General features: G+C 33.6%; 1 protein-coding gene across 3 annotated transcripts in view; it reads left to right on the top strand.

Annotated features, from left to right (window-relative positions):
- Nucleotides 1-25,018, top strand: part of LOC114349493 (uncharacterized phosphotransferase YvkC) — a 118,587-nt gene that overhangs the window by 44,490 nt on the left and 49,079 nt on the right. For all 3 annotated transcript variants that reach the window (XM_050643850.1, XM_050643848.1, XM_050643849.1), the window contains exons 7-12: nucleotides 3,174-3,466; nucleotides 8,934-9,097; nucleotides 15,205-15,344; nucleotides 15,458-15,718; nucleotides 15,867-16,014; nucleotides 22,887-23,138. In XM_050643850.1, the coding sequence (XP_050499807.1) occupies nucleotides 3,174-3,466; nucleotides 8,934-9,097; nucleotides 15,205-15,344; nucleotides 15,458-15,718; nucleotides 15,867-16,014; nucleotides 22,887-23,138 (1,258 nt within the window). The remainder of the gene's footprint in view (nucleotides 1-3,173; nucleotides 3,467-8,933; nucleotides 9,098-15,204; nucleotides 15,345-15,457; nucleotides 15,719-15,866; nucleotides 16,015-22,886; nucleotides 23,139-25,018) is intronic.

Genomic DNA, 25,018 nt, shown 5'->3' with positions numbered 1-25,018 from the left:
TGTTTTGAAAGTTCCACCGCGTTTATCTCGAAAACTATGCATCCTACGAAAAAATTTGTAGGAACACTTTTTGGTTAGAATGGCCCAAAAAATACAAAAACATGTTTTGTTTTGCGAGAAATTGCTGTTATGTAATTCCTCAACTTCTTTGTTTATAACAATCTTATCGACATCCGGATCAACTGTTACCCAAAAAATTCGTGTTCTACGGGTCAAAATACATAAAAAAACTTGGGTAAGTCCATCTGAATACAGGAGGCCGTTGTACCCCCCCTGGCGACAGGACTAAATAGAAAATTTGATTAGCTGTCTATCCTACATTAGACGCTGGCGGCATGTCCTGTTTGAGAGGAAAGTAGATTGATTTTTCTTTAATAACTTTCTGTATCTAGTACACATTTATGCAAAAGTTATACTTCTATATACTAGGAGACATGAAGTACCTACTTACGTGTACTCACATGCTATACGTGGTATGTGACGCACAGACAGAACAGATCATAATGTATCTCCGGGGGCATGTGACCCAAGAACTAGTATCTTACGTATTTAACCGCCGCAGTCCAGGTGTTAATGTTTAGGTACTTATCGACAAAAAATTGGTGTTTTCGTTAAATGTCTAAACGTAAACTAAAATTTTTTTACCTCAATAAATCAATTAGCACCTACCCGTCGCGTCTATCGCCCTAATAGCAAGCAATTTCAGCGAACCCCTGTCACCTGTAATACGTGTTCATACGTAATACCCAAAGTGATAATGTATGCGTCAATAATCTAAGTTAAACTTACTTTATTTTAGGGTAATCAAGAAACAATTCGAACCATGCACCTGCATTTTTTATCGTTTTATTTTTAGTAAAGGTTTACTTCTATTTAACTGCAAAATAATTTATTAATAATTTTAACAATTTTTTCATAACAAACTTAATTAAGTGGCCGTTTGCCAAAAGCTGATATGTCCATTTTCGATATTTTTCAGGAGAGCAAATTCAAATGTCCACGATGTCCACAAAATCACAGTTTTAGAAATATATTTGGTTTTGAGTTTAATGTTTATACATCTATTTATATTAGTTCACATATAAGGTAAAACTGTAATTTTATGACCGTCGTGGAAATTCGAATTTGCTCTCCTGAACACAACGGCGGATCCAGCAACCTTGCAAGGAGGGGGCAATAAAATAAAAATTTTCTCGTCACTGGCGTAAGCAGGATTCTTTTTCAAAATGGGCTGTTTCGTTTGACGTCTAGAAATCCGTGGTCTTTCTACGGATAGTTATAGCTTGTTGGCCAAATCAGTTACGTCTTCTCAAATTTTTGAAAATTCAGCTTGAGCACTGTTTCTCTCGTTTTGCAATTTTTCAAGTAGATCAGCGATCAGTTTTTAACAGAAATTAAATTTAATGATTCTTTTTGCAATAAGTTGCTCAGTAAAATTGTGAAGGAGCAAATGTTATTGATGCATTTTAAACCGACAATGCATGGTGTTACCAAGATGCTTTTCTATACATACCAATGAATACAACAACATATTATTTCCAAACGTTCTATTTTTAGTAACTCATTTTTAGAACAGGATGAAGAATAAACAAGAATATCTTAGTGTCTATATGTACACGTACTATGTACCTACCACAGCAGGTAGTTAAGTTTTTTATTAGTTGGGTTTTTCCTATTTTTAGGTCTATCCACATCGGATTCTGTCGACCAACCAATTTTTAAATCCCTACTTTATTGCAGTCAACAATACAAACCTTTCTATACCGCATGTCAGACATGCGATTCAGTGTACGGAGAATAGGACTACTGCAAACTAAATGAGAATTTTGTTGACAACGTTGCCGCTCTTAACGACAGCGGTTGTGAAATGTAGTATTAGGCAGGTACTTGTAGAGGATTATCCCTGTTAACTGCTGTGTGCTGTGGAATACTAAAGGAGGATTTATTTATGAAAATTCACCGAATGGCAGTCTCGCTTGCAATATACAACCATACTGATTCTAACGTTTGAAACGGAGAATAGAAAACAAATTACCATAATATAGCAACGGCAATTACTATTGTTATCTGGTCTCTGGCACTAGATGGTAATAGACAGATATATTGTGGGAATTCTTCATTTATTATGTTCCAAAGTCTTTTAACCCTTTACCATCTAAGTTATGTTGGGTCAATGGTAACCCGCGAGTATAAAACCTGCACGATTTTACATATATATGCGAAATATGTTACCTTATAATTAGTTTATTTTATTAATTAAACGTTTAGGAAAAATATACAAGAAAATAAATGGATACAGATCATAATATACATTATTATTATGAATCAAACATAAACATTGCATTTTTTGCACGTTGATACAAAAAGTTACAAAATAATAATAGAAATATTTAAAAAACGCCAATCTGAATACTTTTCTTTCCGACTTATTTATGTTCGACCTGTAAAAAAGAAATGAAATTGAAAAATTAAGGATTTTAGTCAAACTGTCAAAAAGTCTAGGGTGTTTTTACCTTGAAATTATTTGAAAACTTAAGTTTAAAAAAAAAACACTCGCCCGCACGCACGATGGTCGTAGGTCAACTGAGAGTAATGTAGTGTAGAAAATAGGAGAATTCATAGCTGGCCAGTGCCATGCGTCAATTGCAATATTGGTTAAATTGTCAAGCTAAATTTTTTTGGTCAATATTGACCCACCGTACCAGTTCAGGGTTATAATTTTCGATTCCAAGGAATTCTGACATATTTTTGTTTCAGTTATCAACAGGACACAAAACTGACTATTTAAGGTTTCTACATATTATCATGCACTCATCGTTTCCAGAACGTAGCGTTTAGTTTCCGGAAAATATTGATTTTAATGGTTTTAAATATGAACAATTCATACTGTCCGGAACTTATCGTATCAGATACCCCTTTGTAAAATCAGGTTTTTCGGAGACTACGCTCCGTGCCGGAAACATGGTGCATGATAATATGTAGAAACCTTTATTTTCAATCGTAAAATTATCTCTTTCTTGAAAAAAAGTGTCAGTAGAGAACAGACGAGGTCTCAAGGAGGGGGCAATTGACTCCATTGCCCCTCCCTTGGATCCGCGCCTGCCTGAACAGTACCAAAAATAGACATATCTGCTTTTGGCAAACGACCACTGAATCGTATATTTTTGTTTCAGTTTCGTTTATGGCTTTTCATACCTAACCGCAAGAGACCAGAGATATCCAATTACTAGCATACATATTAAGGAGTTTTCATCAGGAAAAGGAAACATATTACCAGAGTATATCATCGTTACAGTGAAAGCAAATAACAAAACTTTTAAAATAAATATATTGATACATAAGACTGAAATTCATGAAGCAAAAACTAGTTATAAAAACGGATATGCTATATATACCGCAGCTTGTGGTTGTAATATTAACGCAAACGAAGGAAGAGCTTGTGTCGAAGCTAGGTATCCATTCGAAGGTAAGTTCTTAGTAGTTAGTAAACCCATTCTTTATTGTGCACCAATATTAAACGTTTAGGGGAGATATGCCTGAGACGGCATACTTTTTTTTAAATGTTTTGTAATCGATAATCGATAGAGTTAGACATGTAATAAAAATCAAAGTCAGTGCTAGGAACATTTACATAAATATAACATTATTTTTTAACAAGGTACATATTATAGTTTTTTTCTGAAAATTTTTTTTAAAGTATTACATGTGCCATCTCACCCACATGCATGTGGGTAAGATGGCATACCCTTGAAATAAAGGCACTAATCTCGACATAGTCACAAATAGTTTTTTTTGTAGTCATGGGTACACCGGCACATTCGAAATATGATCACTTGCCACAAATTTGGTATCTTAGTCAGGTTTCTCGAGAACGAGATAATGAAAAGAGGCCATTACAAAAAATGCAAGCAGCATCTTCCTCGTCACTTGTCTCAACATCGACGGAATCGATTTTGTCGGTTCGAATTTCTCTTAAAACGACCCATAACTGTAACGATAAACTTCAATCATATAACAAAATTAATGCAGTGTAAAAACGCATAAGGGTGAGATGGCATACCTCTGCCATCTAAACCACCTGCTTACTATGCCATCTCAGGCAACATTGCAATCATACCGTTTTTTTAACCTAATTTTTCTTAAGCACATTTTTAAGATATAAATCGATACAGGCGTGATAGGCATAAGGTAAAAGAACATCATAAAATTTAAAAACTTAACTCCGGTGTAAAGACTCGCGAATTATAATGTGATACAAAAAAAGTCAATAAATATTTTGTCGTACTTAATTAACATTCCAAAAGCTACTGCTGTCAAAATAAAACTAACATGCTTAAGTTCAACAATGTTGACAAATTTTAACTTAAGGGACTGAAAACTGTCACACTAGGCACCAAATTTGGAATAGTTTACGAAAAACGCATGATATGCCATCTCAGCCAGTATGCCGTCTCAGGCATATTTCCCCTACCTACTTTTGAAGCTGATACCTCCATATGTCCAGTCTTCTTACGAGCCTCTCTGATGAGGAGCAGACCTAGAAATACGTGTCAGAGGATGGTGAAAGACTCAAACTGAATCGAAACTCAACCGTGTATGTTTATTTTTTTTCACATTCATACTGGACGCAGAGTACCTGATTTAGATAGTATGCTGATGTACCTGATAAACTGCTGATGCATTCTTCTTCTTTAAGTGCCATATCCGCGGCGGAGGTCGGCAATCATCATAGCTATTCGTATTTTAGAGACGGCTGCTCTAAAAAGTTTATTTGAGGTACATCCGTACCACTCTCTCAGTGTAGTACAAATATTTCGAGCATCGCTCATAGTGGCGTGACATTTGGGTTTTACAGTTTAATTTAGTCGCTATCTACACTCATTTTATCCTTGGCGATCACTTCTTTAAACGCTTCTCTATCTTTTGCAACGTGAAATATCTGTTCAACACTGAGGTTAGTCCAATCTCTGATATTTCTCAGCCAAGATTTCCTCTTTCTTCCCAAGCCTTTTACTCCTCTACTCTTCCTTGCATGATGACGTGTAGTAGAGAGTATTTATCGTTTCGAAGTATGTGGGCCAGATAAGATGTTTTTTTTTATTCTTATCCCCTTCCTCGTTAAAGATCGCTAAAGATACGTGTTGGTATAATATTTGACTACATTTTGAATGCATTGAATCTAAATACAACCGTATATGTTTATTTCAATACGTTTATTTGCTGTGTGTGCTGTGCTTGAAGTTTAAAATGTTGTTCACAGATGTCACAGGATCACTTACCACTTGTTTGGTATTTACACAGTGGTATTTCTGATATTCGAGGTTTTAAAATTCTTATACTATATCTGATCCTGCTTTTGAGGTCTATGAAAAATATTAGCCAGAGTGGACTTTATACCGAGTACGATAAAACTAATAGGTACTGTTTTAGGACGATATGACCAGTTCAATAAAGATTGGAAAAAAGCCACAAAAAAGATAAAGGTTACCAAAGAACTTCGCCAAGATTGCTGCATTGCACTACATTGAAAAAGGACCAATGCTTTAAACGTAATGTATGTATATACAACACCGGTAAATACAAAGAAATATTAAAAGAGGAATCCGAAAATGATAAAATATCAAGAGAAAAATAAAAAGCATATGAAAAAAGTTAATAAAGAATTGCTATTAGAGAAAAGGGAAAATGTTACAGGACATTTGATTTAGAGGCTTTGCTGCAAATTCTTATATCGTTGGCAGCCAAATTTATTACAATTTACGCAAGAGCGTCAAATTTACCTCTAAAAATTCACTGATTGGTATAGATTTGGGGCTGGCGGCATCATTGGCTCATATTTCTTTGATAACGACATTTGCCAGAACATCACATCACCGTCAACGGCGAGCGCTATAATTTTAGAGTTGTTTTTCATTAGTTCTGAGGGCTACCAAACATCTTCTTTTTGATGTGCCTATCCGTGACGAATGTTAGCGATTATCATGGCAATTTTTATCATATCTGCATCAGCGAGGAAAAGCTGCACAAGTGTTGTGTTGAACCAGGTTCTAAAGTTCTTCAACCAAGATGTTCTTCTTCTTCCTGGACCTCGCTTTACAAATATTTTTCCTTGCAGCATGACTTGTAGGAGGGCATATCTGGATTCATTTCTCATATTGCATCCGAAGTATTGTAACTTTCGAGATTTGATGGTGTTCAGTATCTCTCGGTTCTTCTTCATTATTTGAGAACCTCCTCGTTTGTGACCCGGTCAGTACACGGGATACTAAGTATTCTCCGATTTAGCCACATCCCCAATGCTTCCAATTTTCTGCACATATCTTAGTCCAAGGTTTACGATTCAACACCATAAGAAAGGACAGAAAGATGTAACATCGTTCCAAAAATACTCACTGCTGAATCATCTAGACAGGCTAGGATGTGAAAACAATCTTTCCACCTACCTCTACTGAAAGTATACTTTTCCTGACCTGGTTTTAGGGAGAAAAGTCGTACTTTTCCTCCCTAGGGAGTAAAAGTAGTTTTCCTTCCTAGGGAGGAAAAATAAAAGTGCACTCAAAAAAATTTAGTTCGTAATATTGAATAACAGTGATTACTGAATAGTATTTCGTTATCACAACAATTTAATTTGTTGTTTCAACGAACTTTTAGACAGACATTGACGAATGTATTTGGTTATTGTCACAATGATTGAATAATAATTGTGAGAATAACTAGAGTACATTAATCAATAACACTCAATTTATTCAGCCAATAACTTAGTTTCGTATATTTAATAAATACTGTTAATTCTGGCAGCAACTCACGTTCTTGATTTCGTAGATGACAAGCAATTACCTTGGTTTATCGTGACAACGTACAGATTTCATTAAAACAATGTACAAATTTTGTTAATATAGAGTAATATATGATTATTGAATAGATGGAAATTGATTGTTGTGACAACGAACGCATTAATCAATCTACTACTGCATTTAATACCGAAAATCAATGCGTGCATTGTGACAATAATCGTAGTTGTTGAGACAATAAATGTTTTGCTTGGCCATTTGAAAGTTTCGCTTTTCCTTATCGTGATACCCCTAGTTTCTCTAGGTGTTACCAAAGTGCCGAATAATAATTACATTTCGTTTTCAAGTGTAGTCCGTAGTAGAAGGAAGTTTTTGTGTGTCTATTATTGTGAAATTTCGGTCGAATTCTTTTTAAATGTATTCATTTTTTTCGAATCCTGAGAAAACTAATTATTATTTTTGAAAATTTAAAAGCAAAATAAAATATTACAGTATTATCGAGGGTCTGAAGTCCCTGAGAACCTCTATAATGATTATTTTAATAAGTCCCAGGGGTGAAAAAGAGAAAATTTAGTACGATTTTTAATTTCAAATAGGCATACCATTCAACAGAAACTTTTTGTTTATTCTAAGGGACTTTCTGCCCTCGGTAATAATGTAATATTTTATTCTGCGTTTAAATTTTTCAAAAATACTTATTAGTTTTCTCAGAATTCCAAAAAAATGAATGCGTTTAAAAATAATTCGATCGAAATTTTGCACCTGCGCTCTCAAAAAGGATTAAAGTGTAATACATTTTTGGAATAACTATTTCAAACGCTTTTAAATAAGCTGTCACATGGCGTACTTTCCCATTAAAAAAATCAAAGTTACTCCGCGCCTGTCACCTGAAGAGGGATCGTGTAAAGTTCGAAACATTGATTTTATAATATATTTTGATTATTTTAAAAATCGACCTGTCCGAGCGTTTTGCTTATGTGCTAAAAATAAATAAGTTAATAAGGGGGTGGGGGGAGTGTAACACTTATTCCAGTACACTGTATAAGTGAAATCATATGAAAAATCACACAGTGTAAAGTCCTTTAGGTTAAGAACAAAAAAGATAGATTTAAAAAATTATTATTAATCAATTAATATCATACATTGGGCTATTGCATTCAGTAATTATTAATATAAAATACGTTCATAGTAGGAATGAACTAAACTGATTGTAAGAATGAATAGAATTGCTTGTAAGAAAAACCGTATTTATTGTGGGAATGAACGGAATTAATTGTAACAATAAACGGAAATAATTGTAGAAATAAACGAAATACGTTAAGAGAAATAACACTGTTATTGACACAACGAATAGTCTTCGTTGGTCAATGAACGACGTTGTTGTTTCAATAAATAGTGTTCGTTGACCCAGTGAACAGAGTTCGTAATATCAATAAATAGTGTTCGTTGACTCAGTGAACAGAGTTCGAAATACCAATAAAGTGATATTATGGTATACATAATGAATGTTCATCCATTCAATAAACGTAATACATTGGCTCAACGAACGAAAATAATGAATTGATGAACATCGTTTTGTTGTCCCAATAAAACCAAGAATTGGACAAATTTTAAGTATTGCGTTTGTTGTCTGAATTAACATTTTTATTGATATTACGTAACTTTTTCGTTGAGTGTGACGTATGTCATTGATGAAATAACTTATTGACCCCCTATACAATATTCTATTATCTATTACGTAAGTATCTATACATTTTAACGTTTATTTATATAACACCCTGTAATTTGCAAAATGGTAAAAAACAGTAAATTGTTATTTTGATTTACCAATGTTTACATTAATAATTTGACATATATTTGATAGCTGACAGTTATAATGCACCTACTTTTTAGTTTTAGTTCTCTAATAAATTTTGTTAATTAATTACATAAATAAATTATTTAAAAATGAAAGAATGACTTTTTATTTGAGGAAGGTGGAAAATCATATGTATAACATGGGAGTAAAGTGCCTTTTCCTCCCTTGAATGATTACTGCCCTCCGCTGCGCGTCGGCAGTAAACTTCATTCTCGGGATGAAAATTAGCACTTTTCTCCATTGTTATACAAATACCTATTTCTATTTATTCACCCATGTTTTAGGTCCAAATGACTTTGTTCCTGAAATAAGACTTACGGAGAAAATAGTCGATTCGTTACCAAATATACTATTGTCTGATATAAAAGATGAAAGTTCTCAAATTGTTGATCTTACTGGAGGAAAGGGATGTTCGCTAGCGTTGCTAGTATCTCTAAAATCACCTGAGGTAATTTAATTTAATTTAATGATAGCACTATGTATTTATTTTCAATTGACTTACTCTATTATTTAGCTTATATGTTACTATATATAGCTATATTTTACTATTTAAATGCTAAATAAAAGCTAAATAATAACAAATATGTTCCACTCAACAACCTGCAGAAAGCAATGGAAAATCACGGAGTAGATAACACCTACATAAATGCCCTAAAATCTCTTTACGAAGACAATGATAGTAGAATAAAAGTCGAACAAAACCACTCATAACCGTTTAAAGCCAATAAAGAACTTCGACAAGGATGCTGTCTATCACTAGCCTCATTTAAACTTTATATAGATGAAACATCTATACTGGAACCCACTTGCGATAATAGTTAATAGAGAATAATGTTCAACCACGAGTTATACCAATATTACAAAGGACCCTCTATAGCAAATTATGCAAAAATACAATGATTGCGCTAGGCAGGTCACCTCATAATAATGGATAATGACACAAAACCTAGCTAGCAGAACGCTTAACGGAACTATGATGAGATGTCGGCCAGTAGGAAGACCAAGAAAGGGGTGGGTAGACGAGTTAAGAACCGATACTAAAGAGATATTGAGGGTAGATAACTGGAGGAGAGCAGTCAGGGACAGAGATACTACGGGAAAGAAACACATAACCAAATCTACAAAGAAACATAAGCTGTGGATGACACCAGACATACTAGAACTAATGAATGAAAGACGCAAATTGAAGAATAATGCAGAAAAATACAGAGAGGTTGATAAGTACCTAAAGCAAATAATAAAGAAGGCCAAAGAACCATGGACTAAAGAACAATGTGTAGAAATGGAAAACTACGAAAGAAAGCAGGAACCCAAAGAAGACATAAATAAGTCTGCTTAATGACAAAGACGGAAATATTATTATAGACTTAACAGAAAAAATGAATAGATGGAGTGAATACATAAGATAATTATTGTTTGAGGACAACAGAAATAACATTGTCCAGGTAAATGGTGAAACGGGACCTGAAATCCTAAAATGTGAAGTAGAAATGGCCCTTAGAAATTCCAAAACTGGAAAGGCAAATGGACCCGATGAGGTACCTACTGAATTACTAAAGCTCTTGAATGATGAATCAATAGGTACAATATTGCACTTATTTAACACAGTATACAATACTGGTATTATACCTCAAGAGTGGCTGTTGTCTACATTCATTACACTGCCAAAGAAATCCAATGCAAAAGAATGTTCAGAACATCGGACAGTATCTTTAATGAGCCATCTACTAAAGATATGTCTAAAAATCATCAACAACCGAGTTTATCAAAAGTTGGAGTCAGATATTAGTAATACACAGATGGGGTTCAGAAAAGGACTAGGTACTCGAGAAGCTCTCTTGGGTTTGAATGTTCTTACACAAAGATGCCTAGACGTTAGTCAAGAAGCACATGCATGTTTTATCGATTTTGAAAAAGCGTTTGACAGAGTACGCCACGATAGGCTAAGAGACATTCTTCAAAGAAAAGACATAGATAATAAAGATCTGCGAATAATTCTCAACTTATATTGGAATCAGACAGCTAACATCAAAATAGAAAATGAGATATCAAAAGCAATAGAAATACGTAGAGGAGTACGACAGGGATGCATTTTGTCACCAGTGCTATTTAATGTATATAGTGAAAGCATCTGCCAGGAAGCTTTTTTGCAAGCAAATGAACGAATCGTAATCAATGGAGAGGTTGTAAATAATATTCGATATGCGGACGATACTGTACTAGTTGCAAGAACAGTAGAAGAATTACAACGATTACTTACAAACATAAATATTGCTTGCAACAATTATAGCATAAACATTAATATCAAAAAAACCAAGTATATGGTCTTTAGTAAAATTATGACACAACCAGCACATATTAGTATAAACGGCATTCAAATTGAAAAGGTATCAAGTTACAAATACTTGGGAACTTTAATAAACGAAACTGGAGACCAAAACAATAAAATAAAAAGACGTATCGAAATTGCCAGGGCCACCTTCATAAAGATGAGAAAATTCTTCTGCAACAGAGATATAAGCATCCCTCTACGATTAAGAATGCTAAGATTCTACGTATTTAACACGCTATTATACAGTGTAGATTCCTGGACTCTCAAACAGACAACATAAAAAATATTGAAAGTTTCGAGATGTGGTGCTACCGTCGAATGCTGAAGATAAGTTGGGTTGAAAGAATCACAAACCTTGAAGTAATACGAAGGATAGGAAGAGACCCAGAAATTTTGTTAACGATAAAACGAAGAAAACTCGAATATTTGGGTTACCTGATGAGAGGTCATAAATACGCATTACTTCAGAATATAATGCAAGGAAAAATAGAAGGAAAACGGAATCCAGGCCGTAGAAAAATGTCATGGTTGCGGAATTTGAGAGAGTAATTGGCTGCACCACTAATGAACTTTTTAGGTCAGCTGTAAACAAGGTCAGGGTAGCCTTGATGATTTCCAATCTCCGATAGGAGTGGCACAAGAAGAAGAAGAAGAAGAAGGGGAAGGCTACGGCCCGACTACGGCTATAGCGCCATAGGAGAAAGATATGGATTAAACGAAAATAAAAAAAGGAAAGACAATAATACGACACTCATTACACTAGATTATGGGGTGATCATAATATGACAAGCAGAACTAAATATTAAATAATTAAAACTGCTCATTTTACGGCTCAGAGACGGGAGTGACAAATAAAAGAATGAAATAAAGAATAAATGCAATGGAAATAATGTTTTGGACAAGAAGCTGCAGACTAACACTGATGGAGACAGTGTGAAATGATCGATTTAGAGAACTAATGAATGTGAAGGAGAAACTAAATGACGAAATAGAAAAACGAATTACATACTTTAGAATTAGTAAGGTATAACTAGACCCAAACCCAGACATACAAAGTGAAAGTTATCCTCCAACACCAAATATTGTTTCTATTTGGTCCACATAATGTTCAGAAAAAGTTACACCATTTTGAGCGTCGTGTTTGGGCTGGGGGAGAGGGGGAGAAATCGGTAAATTCTTAGTTTTTTTTCGTCAATAATATTTCTAAAACTATGTGGTTTAGCATGAAAAACCTTCTATACAAAAATGTTCTACATTAAATTTGAAATAAAAAAGGCCCTATACATAATCCTTCTAAAATGAACGGTTCCAAAGTTACGGAGGTAGTATAGTATAATTGGTCCAAAAAGGCCTATCCCAGACATCCAAAGTAGAAGTTTTCATCCAACACCAAATTGTTCTATATGACCCACATATTGTTCAGTAAAAAGTTACACCATTTTGAGCGTCCGGTTTGAGAGGGAGATGGGGGAGAAGTCGGTAAATTAACAGTTTTTTTTTTAAGTTTTTCGTCAATATTTCTAAAACTGTGCTTTAGTGTAAACTATGTTCTACACAAAAATATTCTACATAAAATTTAAAACAAAAAAGGTTTTATACATAATTGTTATAAAAATCAACGGTTCCAGAGTTACGGAGGGTGAAAAGTGGAGGTTTTCGATACTTTTTATATTTTTTGGGCAATTTATAATATTATTACCCATGAAAGAAATTTTCTTTAACATGATTGTGTTTTGCTATTTCAGTGGCCGATGGTATGTTAGTGATAAGCCCTTGAAGAAACGTCAACCTCACCACCCAAAATCATCATCAATTGCCCAAATAATATAAAAAGTATCGAAAACCTCCACTTTTCACCCTCCGTAACTGCAGAACCGCTGTTTTATAACAATTATGTATAGGACCTTTTTTGTTTTAAATTTTATGTAGAACATTTTAGTATAGAACATTGTTTACCCTAAAGCATAGTTTTGGAAATATTGACGAAAAACGTAAAAAACTACGAATTTACCGATTTCTCCCCTCTCTCCCCTCCAAACCCGACGCTCAAAATGGTGTGACTTTTTTCTGAACAATATGTGGACAATATAGAACAATTTATTGTTGGAGGAAAACTTTTACTTTGGATGTCTGAGTCAGGTCTTTTTTTGGACCAATTATACTATACTACTTACCTAACTTTGGAACCGTTCATTTTAGAAGGAATATGTATAGGGCCTTTCTTATTTCAAATTTGATTTAGAACATTTTTGTATAGAAGGTTGTTCATACTAAACCGCATAGTTTTAGAAATATTGACGAAAAACGTAAAAGACTACGAATTTACCGATTTCTCCCCCCTAACCCCCAACCCCGACGCTCAAAATGGTGTGAATTTTTTCTGGGCATTATGTGGACCATATAGAACAGTTTGGTGTTGGAGGATAACTTTCACTTTGGATGTCTGGGTTATGCCATTATTTGGATCAATTGTATCATACTAAATGAACATATGCGAAGGAAGTGTGAGGAAACCAAACAGGAGGAAAAGAGGATGCCATACACTATAATAGTGGAACGGACAAATCAAAACAGCAATGAAAAAAATAGACACCACTGAAGAAGTTATATTAATAACAATAACTGTCGACTGGTCTGTTGTAAACGGCAAACATGTTATGCTGTAAACAGCCTCATATGCAATAGCTATAGTAGGCCAGGGTAATAAGACAATAATATACCCTGTTCGTGACACTTCAGCAGCCACGCTACTGAAGCGGTTTTTCGACAGGTAATACCTATAGGGACAAATTATAACTATTTCCTGCGTAGGATCTGGCGGCCATTTTTATTTATAAACAATTAACTGTCGAAAAATGGCATTTTCCCCATTTTTTTCAAATCAACGGAAAACAGTGAAACTTATGATCTTTTTAGTACAAATATCTTCAAGATTATGGAAAACGTTTTAAAATGACGTATTACAAAGTTCAAAAAGGTCGGAATTGCAAGAAAAAATATTTTCTCAATAACTGTTGTATACAGCTTTGAAATTTTTGTCAAATAAGGGTTCTTTGGTTCTTAATATGTGATCAAAATTTCAAAGCGATTCATTCAATTGTTAAAATTTTATTCAAATTGTTTATTCCAGAGAGCATTTTATTTTGCAATAACATAAGTCAGAAAAAGAGGATGTTAGAACTATTCCACAGGTGTCAAATGAAAAAGCATGAGCTACATTTTCAACATGGTTTAACAAAGTTAATAAAAAATGCATTTATTAGTAATAAATAATTATGCAAAAGTATCGTCAATTTTTCTTTATAGACTTTTTGAATAACTTTTTCCAAAAAAATTAACTTTTTTACCCTGTTTTAAGTGCACAACTACCAAGTAATGTTATCTCTATCATAATTGATAAAAAATTGTAATAAATATCTATAATTTTTTATATAACCAAATTAAAAAGTTTATAAGGAAAGATTTACGATACTTTTGCATTATTATTTATTACTAATAAATGCATTTTTTATTCACTTTTTTTAAACCAAGTTGAAAATATAGCTCATGCTCTTTCATTTGACATCTATGGAATGGTTCTAACGTCATTTTCTTCTGCTTTATGCTATTGCAAAAAAATGCTCTCTGGGATAAACAATTTGAATAAAATTGAAACAATTGAATGAATCGCTTTAAATTTTTTATCACATATTACTCACCAAAGAACCCTTATTTGACAAAAATTTCAAAGTTGTACACTGATTTTTACAACAGTTATTGCGAAAATATTTTTTTTCAATTCCGACCTATTTTCGCAATTATATTAACAATAAATGAGTATATCAAACTTTCTAATACGTCATTTTAAAGCGTTTTCCATAATATCGAAGATATTTGTACTAAAAAAAACATAAGTTCCCCTGTTTTCCATTGCTTTGAAAAAAAAAGTGAAAAATGCCATTTTTTACACTTAATTGTTTATAAATGAAAATGGCCGCCAGATCCTACGCAGGAAATAGTTACAATTTGCTCTTATAGGTATTACCTGTCGAAAAAATGCTTCAGTACCCTGGCTGTTCAAGTGTCATGGTAAAAACCTTATTACCCTGGACTATTATAGGTAGAGGAAGTAAAGGGAAGATAGATTGTGTTTACGCTGAATTCTTTGGGATGTTTTTGATTGAATGTGAATAGATTATAGTTTTTTTCGACAGTTTTACTTTGAAATTTTTTTTGTGTTTCAGTTTAAGATTCCAGATGGCTTTATCATAACAGTAAATGCTTACGATCTTTATATTAAAGGCGAACTACTACGAGAAATAAATTCACTCAGTGATATTTGTTGTGGAAAAAGAGAAGGAAAGCTTGAAGATGCATGCAAGAGGTATATCAATATATTATCTTAAGTATATAACCATTGTGTAATATTATATCAGAGTTACTAATTCCCTTTATTTGTATACATAGAGAAACTGATGTTTTTTCATAACTTTTAAGGACGGTCAAATGCTTTAAAACCCAAACATTTCCAGAAAATCTCAAACAACAAATCATCTTACAGCTACAAAAGTACCCAAACGAAGCTGATCGGGTAAGTTGGGCAGTGAGATCTTCTGCTGTTGGTGAAGACTCGGAACAATTTTCATCAGCTGGACAAAATGAAACTTTCTTAGGTTGCCAGTCACACGAACAGATCTTAGAAGCTATCCAGGCTTGTTGGGCATCTTTATATACTTACCAAAGTGTGCAGTATAGATGGTAAGTAAATTTTATACATAGCATTTTTAATTTCTAATTAATCCAGAGGAATTAATGACTCTTTAGATACTCAGGTTCTGAAGTTATTTTTGCATATTTGTTAACGCAGCTTTAGTGATTGTTCTTATTGATTTAAATAAACCTTTAGGCAGCATGGTGTTCCCGTTGTTACAAGTATGGCAGTTGTGATACAAAAAATGGTAAAAGCAGACAGTGCAGGAGTACTTTTTACATGTCATCCTTCTACTTGTAATCCATCTCAGATGGTCATTACTTCAAACTTTGGACTAGGAGAGGTAAGACATCTTTGTTAAATTATAATTAATACATATGGTCCAGGGCGCATCTGTTTTGAGATGGATGTTGAGAGGTGATTCATATTTTTTTTTGCAGAAATTGCTTGGAAATAACTCATATAATAATAATTGAGTTATCCTCCCACTCAAAAAGATCCGGAACATTGTTTAAATAATCAAAATATCAACAAATGAAGGAAAAATTCGATTTTTATCTTCGTTTTTTGTTTTTTGACATAAAAGTTGCATAATTAAATTTCCCACAATAGAGGATTGGATAAAAATTTTAAAAATTATCACACTTGCTGCAATATAGCAATAATTGCGAAAAAACCATAAAAAAACAAGTACTCGCATTTTACGTTTTTCAACCATTTATTCTACACTTAGGACCTTTATATTTTACTCGGAAAAACTTTATGATATAGTAAAACAATACTGTAAATTTCGTTCAGATCGGTTCAATACATTTTGCAAAATAAATTTTGCAATCCAGCTTTGGCAAAAAAAATTCACTTTTTCAAAATATTGCAGGACTGAAAATAAAGCAGATAGCAAGTTGAATTTTTTTTTGAATATAGAAGAATATACCTTTCATTTGCAACTTGCAAAATTAAAATCGGTTAACTACCACGGCGTCAGAAATTTTTTAAAATAAACATTAATTTTTGGTGCTACGCGCAGGACAGCGGTATTTGATTCACACAAGTTGATATCCACCAAAAGTTCTTCCAAACTTTATTTAATATATTATTTTCTCTATATTTTGTTGTATTTTAATATTTTAATACCACAAATATCAAACGGATTTGATTATTGTTTTTGAAATATTTTTTAAACAATTGCATTAGTTTAAAAATAATAAACTTTCATTCTATAAGTTAAAATATATGAACAAAGAAAGTTTTTGCTAAAAAAGTGTTATTTCAAAGAACAGAGTATGTGTTTTTATTTTGCAATAAACAAATTTATTTATTTATATCGAAATGTACTAAAAATTAAAATTTATCAATCATTATCAAAGGTCCTCTGTCCTGCGCGTAGCACCAAAAACTAGTGTTTACTTAAAAAATTCCTGGCGTCGTGGTAGTTAACCGATTTTAATTTTGCAAATTGCAAATGAATGGTACCGTATTCTTATATGTAGAAGAAAATTCAACTTGATGTCTGCTTATTTTCAGACCTGCAATATTTTGCAAAAATTGAATTTTTTTGCGAAAGCTGGATTGCAAAATTTATTTTTCAAAATCTATTAAACCGATCGTAATGAAATTTACAGTATTGTTTTACTGCTTCATAAAGTTTTTCTTGGTGAAATATTAAGTTCCTAAGTATAGCACAAATGGTTGAAAAACCTAAAATGCGAATACTTGTTTTTCTATGGTTTTTTAGCAATTATTGCTATTGTCCAACAAGGGTGACAATTTTTAAAATTCTTAACTTATAGTATATTGTAGTAAATTTAATTACGCAACTTTTATGTCAGTGCAACTTTTCTGGGAAATGAATACTTTTAAAGTTATAATCAAAAAACCAAGAAAAAAATCGAAATTTTTCCGTCATTTTTTGACATTTTGATTATTTAAACAATGTTCCGGACCTTTTTAAGTGGGAGGAAAACACAAATATTATTACATGAGTTATTTTCAAGCAATTTCTACAAAGAATATGAGTCACCTCTCAACATCCAAATGTACTAATATTTTTAAAGATGCGATATTTTTACTAATAATACAATTTTGTTTCTACAGAAAGGTAAAATACATTAAAACTGGATATCAGGGAAGAACCATGCGTAAAAAGATAAGCAAGGAAAGCTGATGGTGGACGAAAACCAAATATGTGACAGATGGAAAGAATATTTCGGATGAGTTGCTAAATGGCGGATTAGCCATTCTTGAACCTCAAACGGTAGGAGAGGAATTCCCAAATCCTACAAAAGAAGAAACTGAAGAAATCATAAAAGATATGAAAAATCACAAAAGCTACGGCGAGGGTGACATTGTGACAGAGAACTTGAAATAAGAAGGAGAGGTCTTACGAAACTAAATTAGCGAGTTAATAGTAAGAGTATGGGACGCTGAAGAAATTCCCCAAGATTGGAACAGGTCCATTATAATGCCTATATACAAAAAAGAAAATAGAACTGAATGCGCAAACTATAGAAGAATATCCTTGTTAGAGGTAATATACAAAATGTTCGCCAAACTAATCAAAAAACGACTAGAAAAGACTCTAGGATAATATTAGAGAGGATTTCGTAAGGGAAGATAAACAACTGAACAAATTTTTATCTTGAAAAAAATCCTGATCAATTGCTATGAATACAACATTCCAGCACAAAAATAATGTTCATTGATTACAAGGCTGCTTACGATACAATAGACAGAAATAAAGTAATATGTTGAAAGGCTAGAAGAGTACCGAGTACCAAAAAAAATAATAAAATGAGATATAAATAAGATTAGTAAGAATGATATTTAGAAAACCATTTGTGCTGTGAAATGCAAGTACAGTCTCAGAAAAATTCGAAGTGAAAAAAGGGATTCGTCAAGGAGACCCATTGTCCACTTTGTTATTCAATAAAGCTCTGGAAAAAAATTGTGAGGGATAAAGATGTCCGGAACTCATTTCTACAAGGAGCATAAATACTTGGCGTATGCTGATGGTATGGTTTTCATTGCAAGAAGTGAAGAAGAATTGGCAAGTAGGTACGGCAAAAAGACTGTTTCGGGATAGTGATAGTGCAAGAACATGGAAATTTCGAAGAGTAAGGGAAAAACACCAGGAGATACTTTAAATTAGATATGGAGGATGAATTAGAGTAGAGTTTGAGCGGATCGACGAATATATATTATGTAAATATTTGGATAGGTACACTTATCGATCAGACATGTAGTAAAAAAGAAGTAGAAATCTAGTTAAGACTGACCAAGAGTAATATATGGGCTGTGGATATGAACAAAATAATTAAGACTAAAAAATATCGCATAATACAAAAATAAGAGTATACAAAACGATAATTAGACCCACAATGGTGTACGGTACCGAGAGATGGACTATGAATAAAACCATAGAGAATAGATTGGAAGCCTGGGAAAGAAATATAGTTCGCAGAATATTTGGCGAAAAAGTAGTAGAGGGAGAATGGAGATGACGAACGAACCAACGAAGTGTACCAACTCTGTACTAATCCACCGATATCAAAAATAGTGAGAAAACGCAGACTAGAATGGCTCGGTTATCTAGCAAGGATGCAGGAGGAATACAAGTTAAGAATATTGGTTAGATAGCAGTTGAGGGCAAAGAAAGAAAGGGATACCAAGAAGGAAATTGAGAGATGCAGTGATGGAAGGTGTCAGTGAGTTGGGAATCAAAGATTGGAAGCTGATAGCTAAGAATAGAAAACGACGAAAGTTGTCCACCCAGCAATGGGCCTAAAAGGCCTGTTGACGCTATACATACATACAAATTTGTTTGGGCCAAAATTTTGTCTACATTAGTAATTTTGGCTACGTTATATGTTGTTATCTTCGTCGAGATATAATACATATAACCTTTTTCCATGGCTTCGGTCTTCAGGACAGATTCTAAACATGACTGGTCTGAATTTGTATGAGTTCACTGAGCATAATCAAGTCTGATGATAGAATAGCAAGTGTTTAATTTCAGGTAGATACATTTAACATGGTTTAAATTTCCGTAATTCTGTGAATTAAAGACAATTTATGTTTTATTTCGATTTAGAGGCAAGGCATAATCTGCAGACAGCGCGGTTTCTGGTATAACCTTCGTCAGTACAGATGCTTGCCCGCCTCTGAATCAACACAAAACCAAATTACCTATTTAAGGGAAATTTCAAAAATAGATTGAAATCCCCTTTGAGGACGCTGCCGGGACATCTATTAAAGAAAGTACGTAGGTCTCAAAGTAGGAAGATACCTTTTGTAGGAAGATACCAAAAGGGATATAATACCACCGATTACTCTGGAAAATTGGGACGGTTATTTGAAGCAGTTACTAGTAAAAAATAGAGAAGATTTTTTTTAAAACGAAGATCACGAAAGTTTTAATATAACTGTCAGTGGCTCACCTATTCGGCTAAAACTGGAAGAAGTACGAAGTGCATGCAAATCCCTAAAAAATATAAAAGCGTCAGGGCTTGGCGATATAGCACCAGAACTGCTCAAATATGGTAGCAACACCTTGTATGAATACCTAAGAGATCTATTTAATAGATGTATGGATGGTGAAGTCACACCAAAAGAATGGCAATTGTCTGTGATCTCTACAATACACAAGAAAGGCAGTAAAAATATATGCGATAATTACCAGGGAATATCTGTCACAAGCACCATCAGCAAGTTTACGGAAAAATTATTAAAAATAAAAGAAAAATACAAAGACTTAGAGGCAGAAGAGCAAGCCGGATTCCGCGCTGGCAGATCCACCACTGACCACCTATATTATGTAACACAGTTAATATAGACAAACAAATAGCCCACAATCAAGAACTTCATTTGGTGTACATAGACTTAAAAAAAGCATACGACACTGTACCACAAAGTAAACTTTGGGAAGCCTTAAAAAAAACTAACATCAGACTGAACCTCATTAAAGCTGTAAAAAATCTGTACCACCATATATAGCATAATAATATAGTAATAGTTAAGCTCGTCAGGATTTGAACTGAATAAGGGTCGTAAACAGGACTGCTGTCTATCGCCGACGCTATTTAAAATATATTTGGAGCAAGTTTTTAAATCCTGGAAAATGAAATGTAAGAATATAGATATACCGCTAAATGATGATAACATGCTATACACTCTATGTTTTGCGGATTTTCAGATTCTTATGGCCCAGGATTATCACGATATTGAATACTTGACCCGCAAAATCATAGAAGAGTACCTGAACTGGGATTTAGAAGTGAATACCAAGAAAATGGAATATATTTTATGTGCGTTGGAGGTATACAGCAGGATCTAGCATTGGAAAATGAAATAACTATTAATCACTGTCATGAACATAACTACTTGGGTCTTAAAATTTCACAAGATGGAACATTGGACAAGAATATACAACAAAGGTGCACACAGGGAAGGAAAGCTATCGCATTATTGAACAAAATCCTATGGGACCAAAGTATCTCCAAAGAAAATAAACATAACATCTATAACAGCATTGTTAAGAGCATTATAACATATAGCAGCGAAGTTTGGCCACTTAAAGAAAAATCCGAAAATATGCTCAGAACAATTGAAATGGACTTCTGAAGAAGAGCTGCTGGTATATCAAGAATACATAAAATCAGAAATACAAGAATATTGGAGATAATGGATGTAAAGTATACAATAATGGACGATATTAAAACAAAGCAACCTAGATGGTTTGGCCACGTACAACGTACAGAAGACGACAGATTACCCCAGCAAGTGCTACGATGGGCACAAAAAGGACGGCGGAAAAAAATAAGGCCTGGGAAAAGCTGGATAGAAGGAATTCATAGGGAAATCAGAGAAAGAGGCTTGAACAAAGACATGTGCTACGATAGCGAACAATGGCGATTGGGAATCGGAAGAGGTCTTAGAACGTTATGAACCGATCATATATTATAGGAAGGTCTCAAGTACAGCATACATTATTAAAAATTATATACAGTAATTTAAATCTAGAAACCTTCCTTATTAGAACCATTATATATTAACATGCTAAATCTCGGCCTTCTACAATTTACAAGGCATAGATATGACGAAAATATAAATAGAAAGTTGATTCAGAGGCAGGCAAGCATCTGTACTGACGAAGGTTATACTAGAAACAGAGTTAGATGTCTGCAAATTATGCCTTGCCTCTGAATCGAAATAAAACATAAATTACCTTTAATTCATTTCTATCTTTACTCAGATTGTGAGTACTAAGAACCATTTCTTGTAACTTTTCCTAGATGAAGAAAAACGGAATGTTATTGAATATTGTAGAATCCTTTCCGTTTTCTATTTTCGTCGTCTCTATGCCCTGTAAATTTTAGAAGGCAGATATTCAGGATTTTAACAGAGAATGGTTCTAATAAGGAAGGTCTCTAGATTTAAATTACAGTGGAACCTCGATAACTCGGAGTAATCGTTACCGCGGCCGATCCGGGTTAGCCGGAGAATATGGTAAAAATTAATAAAATACGGTATACTTACAGATAAACTCTGTTAGAATTGAAATAACATGAAATATATATAAATATGCACAGTACCTACACATCTAAATTACTAAAAACACGCAAACACAAACGTAAGCAAACGGAAGCGAACAATATACAAGACTGTACTACACACAATACAGTCACAATCGATGTGATGTTATTTAAGAACAGTGAAAACTAAAGACCATTGTTTGAAAAAGAATTGTTTAAATGGTCTTTGTCTTTTTAAACAATGCTGTTTGAAATATATAAAGTAATACTACAGACAGGTGTCTGTTGTTTCTGCCGGCGCGGTGTGTGCCATGAGTCATTTTTACTATCCTATAGTTCAAATTACACAAATACACATTATCTCTCAAATATTATATTACATACATTTTTATTGCTGAAATGTTTATCTGATAATTAACTATGTATTTTGATAGGAAATAAGCCAAAATTAAATTGAAAAATAATTTTATTAACATTTCGACGCCCAAATCAGGTGTCGTTGTCAAAATACAAAATACTGAAAATCAAAAGGTTTATCTGATGAAATCGGTCCGGGTTAGCCGGACTTCCGGATTATCGGGGGCCGACTTATCGGGGTTCCACTGTAGTGTATATTATTTTGAATAATGCATTCTGTATGTTAGACCTTCCTATTTTCTTCCGTAATTCTATTTCATCTTTTTAGACTGTTGTATCTGGCGATTCGGATCCTGACACATACATTTTAAACAAAAGCAATAACATTCAAGTCGAAAGCAAAATTTTGGGTACTAAAAATAAAGTATTAACTTTAACTGAAGAGGGATTACAAGAAGCTACTACACAAGAAGATATTTTCAGTTTAAATGATGAACAGGCAATTAAGTTAGGAAAAGTTGGATTGATTCTAGAAAAAGCGTTTGGAAATCCAAGAGATATTGAATGGGGATTTTATAATGTAAGTATTACGTGTTTTCTCTCAGTTTCATCTATACTAATATATTATAGCGTAGTTATTTTAATGACATTTTCTCAATGTTATTTTTACCACGTATTTATATACTTCGCCTGTTCTTTGTCTGTCTCTTTGTCACTTTGTCCGGGAAAAATCTTGCAATTGATTTTAAACATACTTCCCGACTAGCTAGAGATATTAAATTTTCAGAGTAGCTAGGAACTCGATGACAATGCAATATTCAATAGCTTTTAAATGTACTTATGCATTGAGTTCTGTGTGGAATTTTAAACCGCTAACGACCTCTTCTTCTTCTTTACGTGCCATCTTTGCGACGAACGTTGTCAATCATAATTGCTATTCTAACTTTTGACACTACAGCCCGAAAAAGTTCACAGTTGAGCTGCATCCAAACCATTCTCTGAGATTTCTCAGCCAGGATATTTTTCTTCTACCTGTGCTGCGCCTTCCTTGAATCTTTTCCTGCATTATAAATTTTAGGAGTTATTATCTGCCACTACGTGTTATATGACCCAAGTATTGCAGTTTTCTTATATGGAATCCAGTATCTTCCCGCTGTTCTCTATTCTTCTTAGTATTTCTTCATTGGTTTTTGCTTTCGATGTGATGACTGCGGGAACGTAACCCATTTGCCAAACTTCTGCATTGGTTATTCTGTCTGTCCAGAAGATTATCAGCATTCTGCGATATGTCCACATTTCATATGTTTCCAATCTATTGAGACATTGTTTATTAAGAGTCCATGTCTCCACACCATACAAAATAACAGAAAATACATAACACTTTAGTACTCGTTTTCTAAGATTTAGGCTGAGGTCTCTACTACATAATATTTGTTTCATATTATTGAATGCACTTCTAGCCTTTTCTATTCTAATTCTGATTTCTTTGGTATAATCGTTTGTTTCATTAATGTTTGTCCCTAAATAGTTATAATTCTAAACCCGTTCTATCGTCTTATGATTTACGTGTAGATTGATGTTTCTAATATTACACGGCTGACGATGTGTAGTGATAAAAACGGACATATGCGCCATTCCACGAACATACGCCTGCTTTGGATTACTTCGACAACGAATATTTTACTGTGAAACATAAGAAGTACGAAAGTAAATGGCGCTAATAATTTTTCCAATAAACAACAATGTAATTTGCAATTTACTTTCGTTCTTCTTATTTTGCACAGTAAAATATTCATTGTCAAAATAATCCAAAACAGGCGTATGTTCGTGGAATAGGGTATATTATAGTAGTTAGTACCAGTGACGCAGTACAAAGCAGATGGGTTGAGCACTTCATAGAACTGCTTAGAACAGAATTGAAAAATGATATGTCATCCCAAAGACCAAGAAATGATACACACGTAGAACCTGCTTCAATATTGGGATGAATGAGAGACGCAATCTTCTTCTTCTTTCTAGTAATCCTTTGTTCCCTTCAGGGCGTCGGATGTAGGGTTCCGCCTGCTATTCAGTTCTTCCATGCACTTCTATTGGTGGCCAGGTTCTACATGTTTCTTATAGTCGTGTCTCACTTTTCACCTATATCCTGGATTTGGTCCGTCCATGTTTTCCTCGGTCTTCCCTTTCTTCTTTTGCTTCCCATTTTGACTTCATGTACCTTCTTTGTTAGCCGCTTTTGCTACATTCGTTGTATGTGGCCAAACCAGCTCAACTGTTTGTTTTCGATCTTTCTCAATATCGGTTCTTGTTTCAGATCTCTTCTTATATCTTCATTTCTGACTCTATCAAACTTCGTAACTCCAGCTATTCTTCTCATGTGTTTCATCTCGGTCGCGTTTATTATTGATTTATGTTTCTTTTGCACAATCCATGTTTCCGCCCATGATACAATAACTGAAG

This window comes from Diabrotica virgifera, chromosome 2 (assembly GCF_917563875.1).
Source record: "Diabrotica virgifera virgifera chromosome 2, PGI_DIABVI_V3a".
Taxonomy (NCBI): Eukaryota; Metazoa; Arthropoda; class Insecta; order Coleoptera; family Chrysomelidae; genus Diabrotica; species Diabrotica virgifera.
Note: the sequence above shows the minus strand (reverse complement) of the source record. Positions and strands in the feature narration are given on the sequence as shown.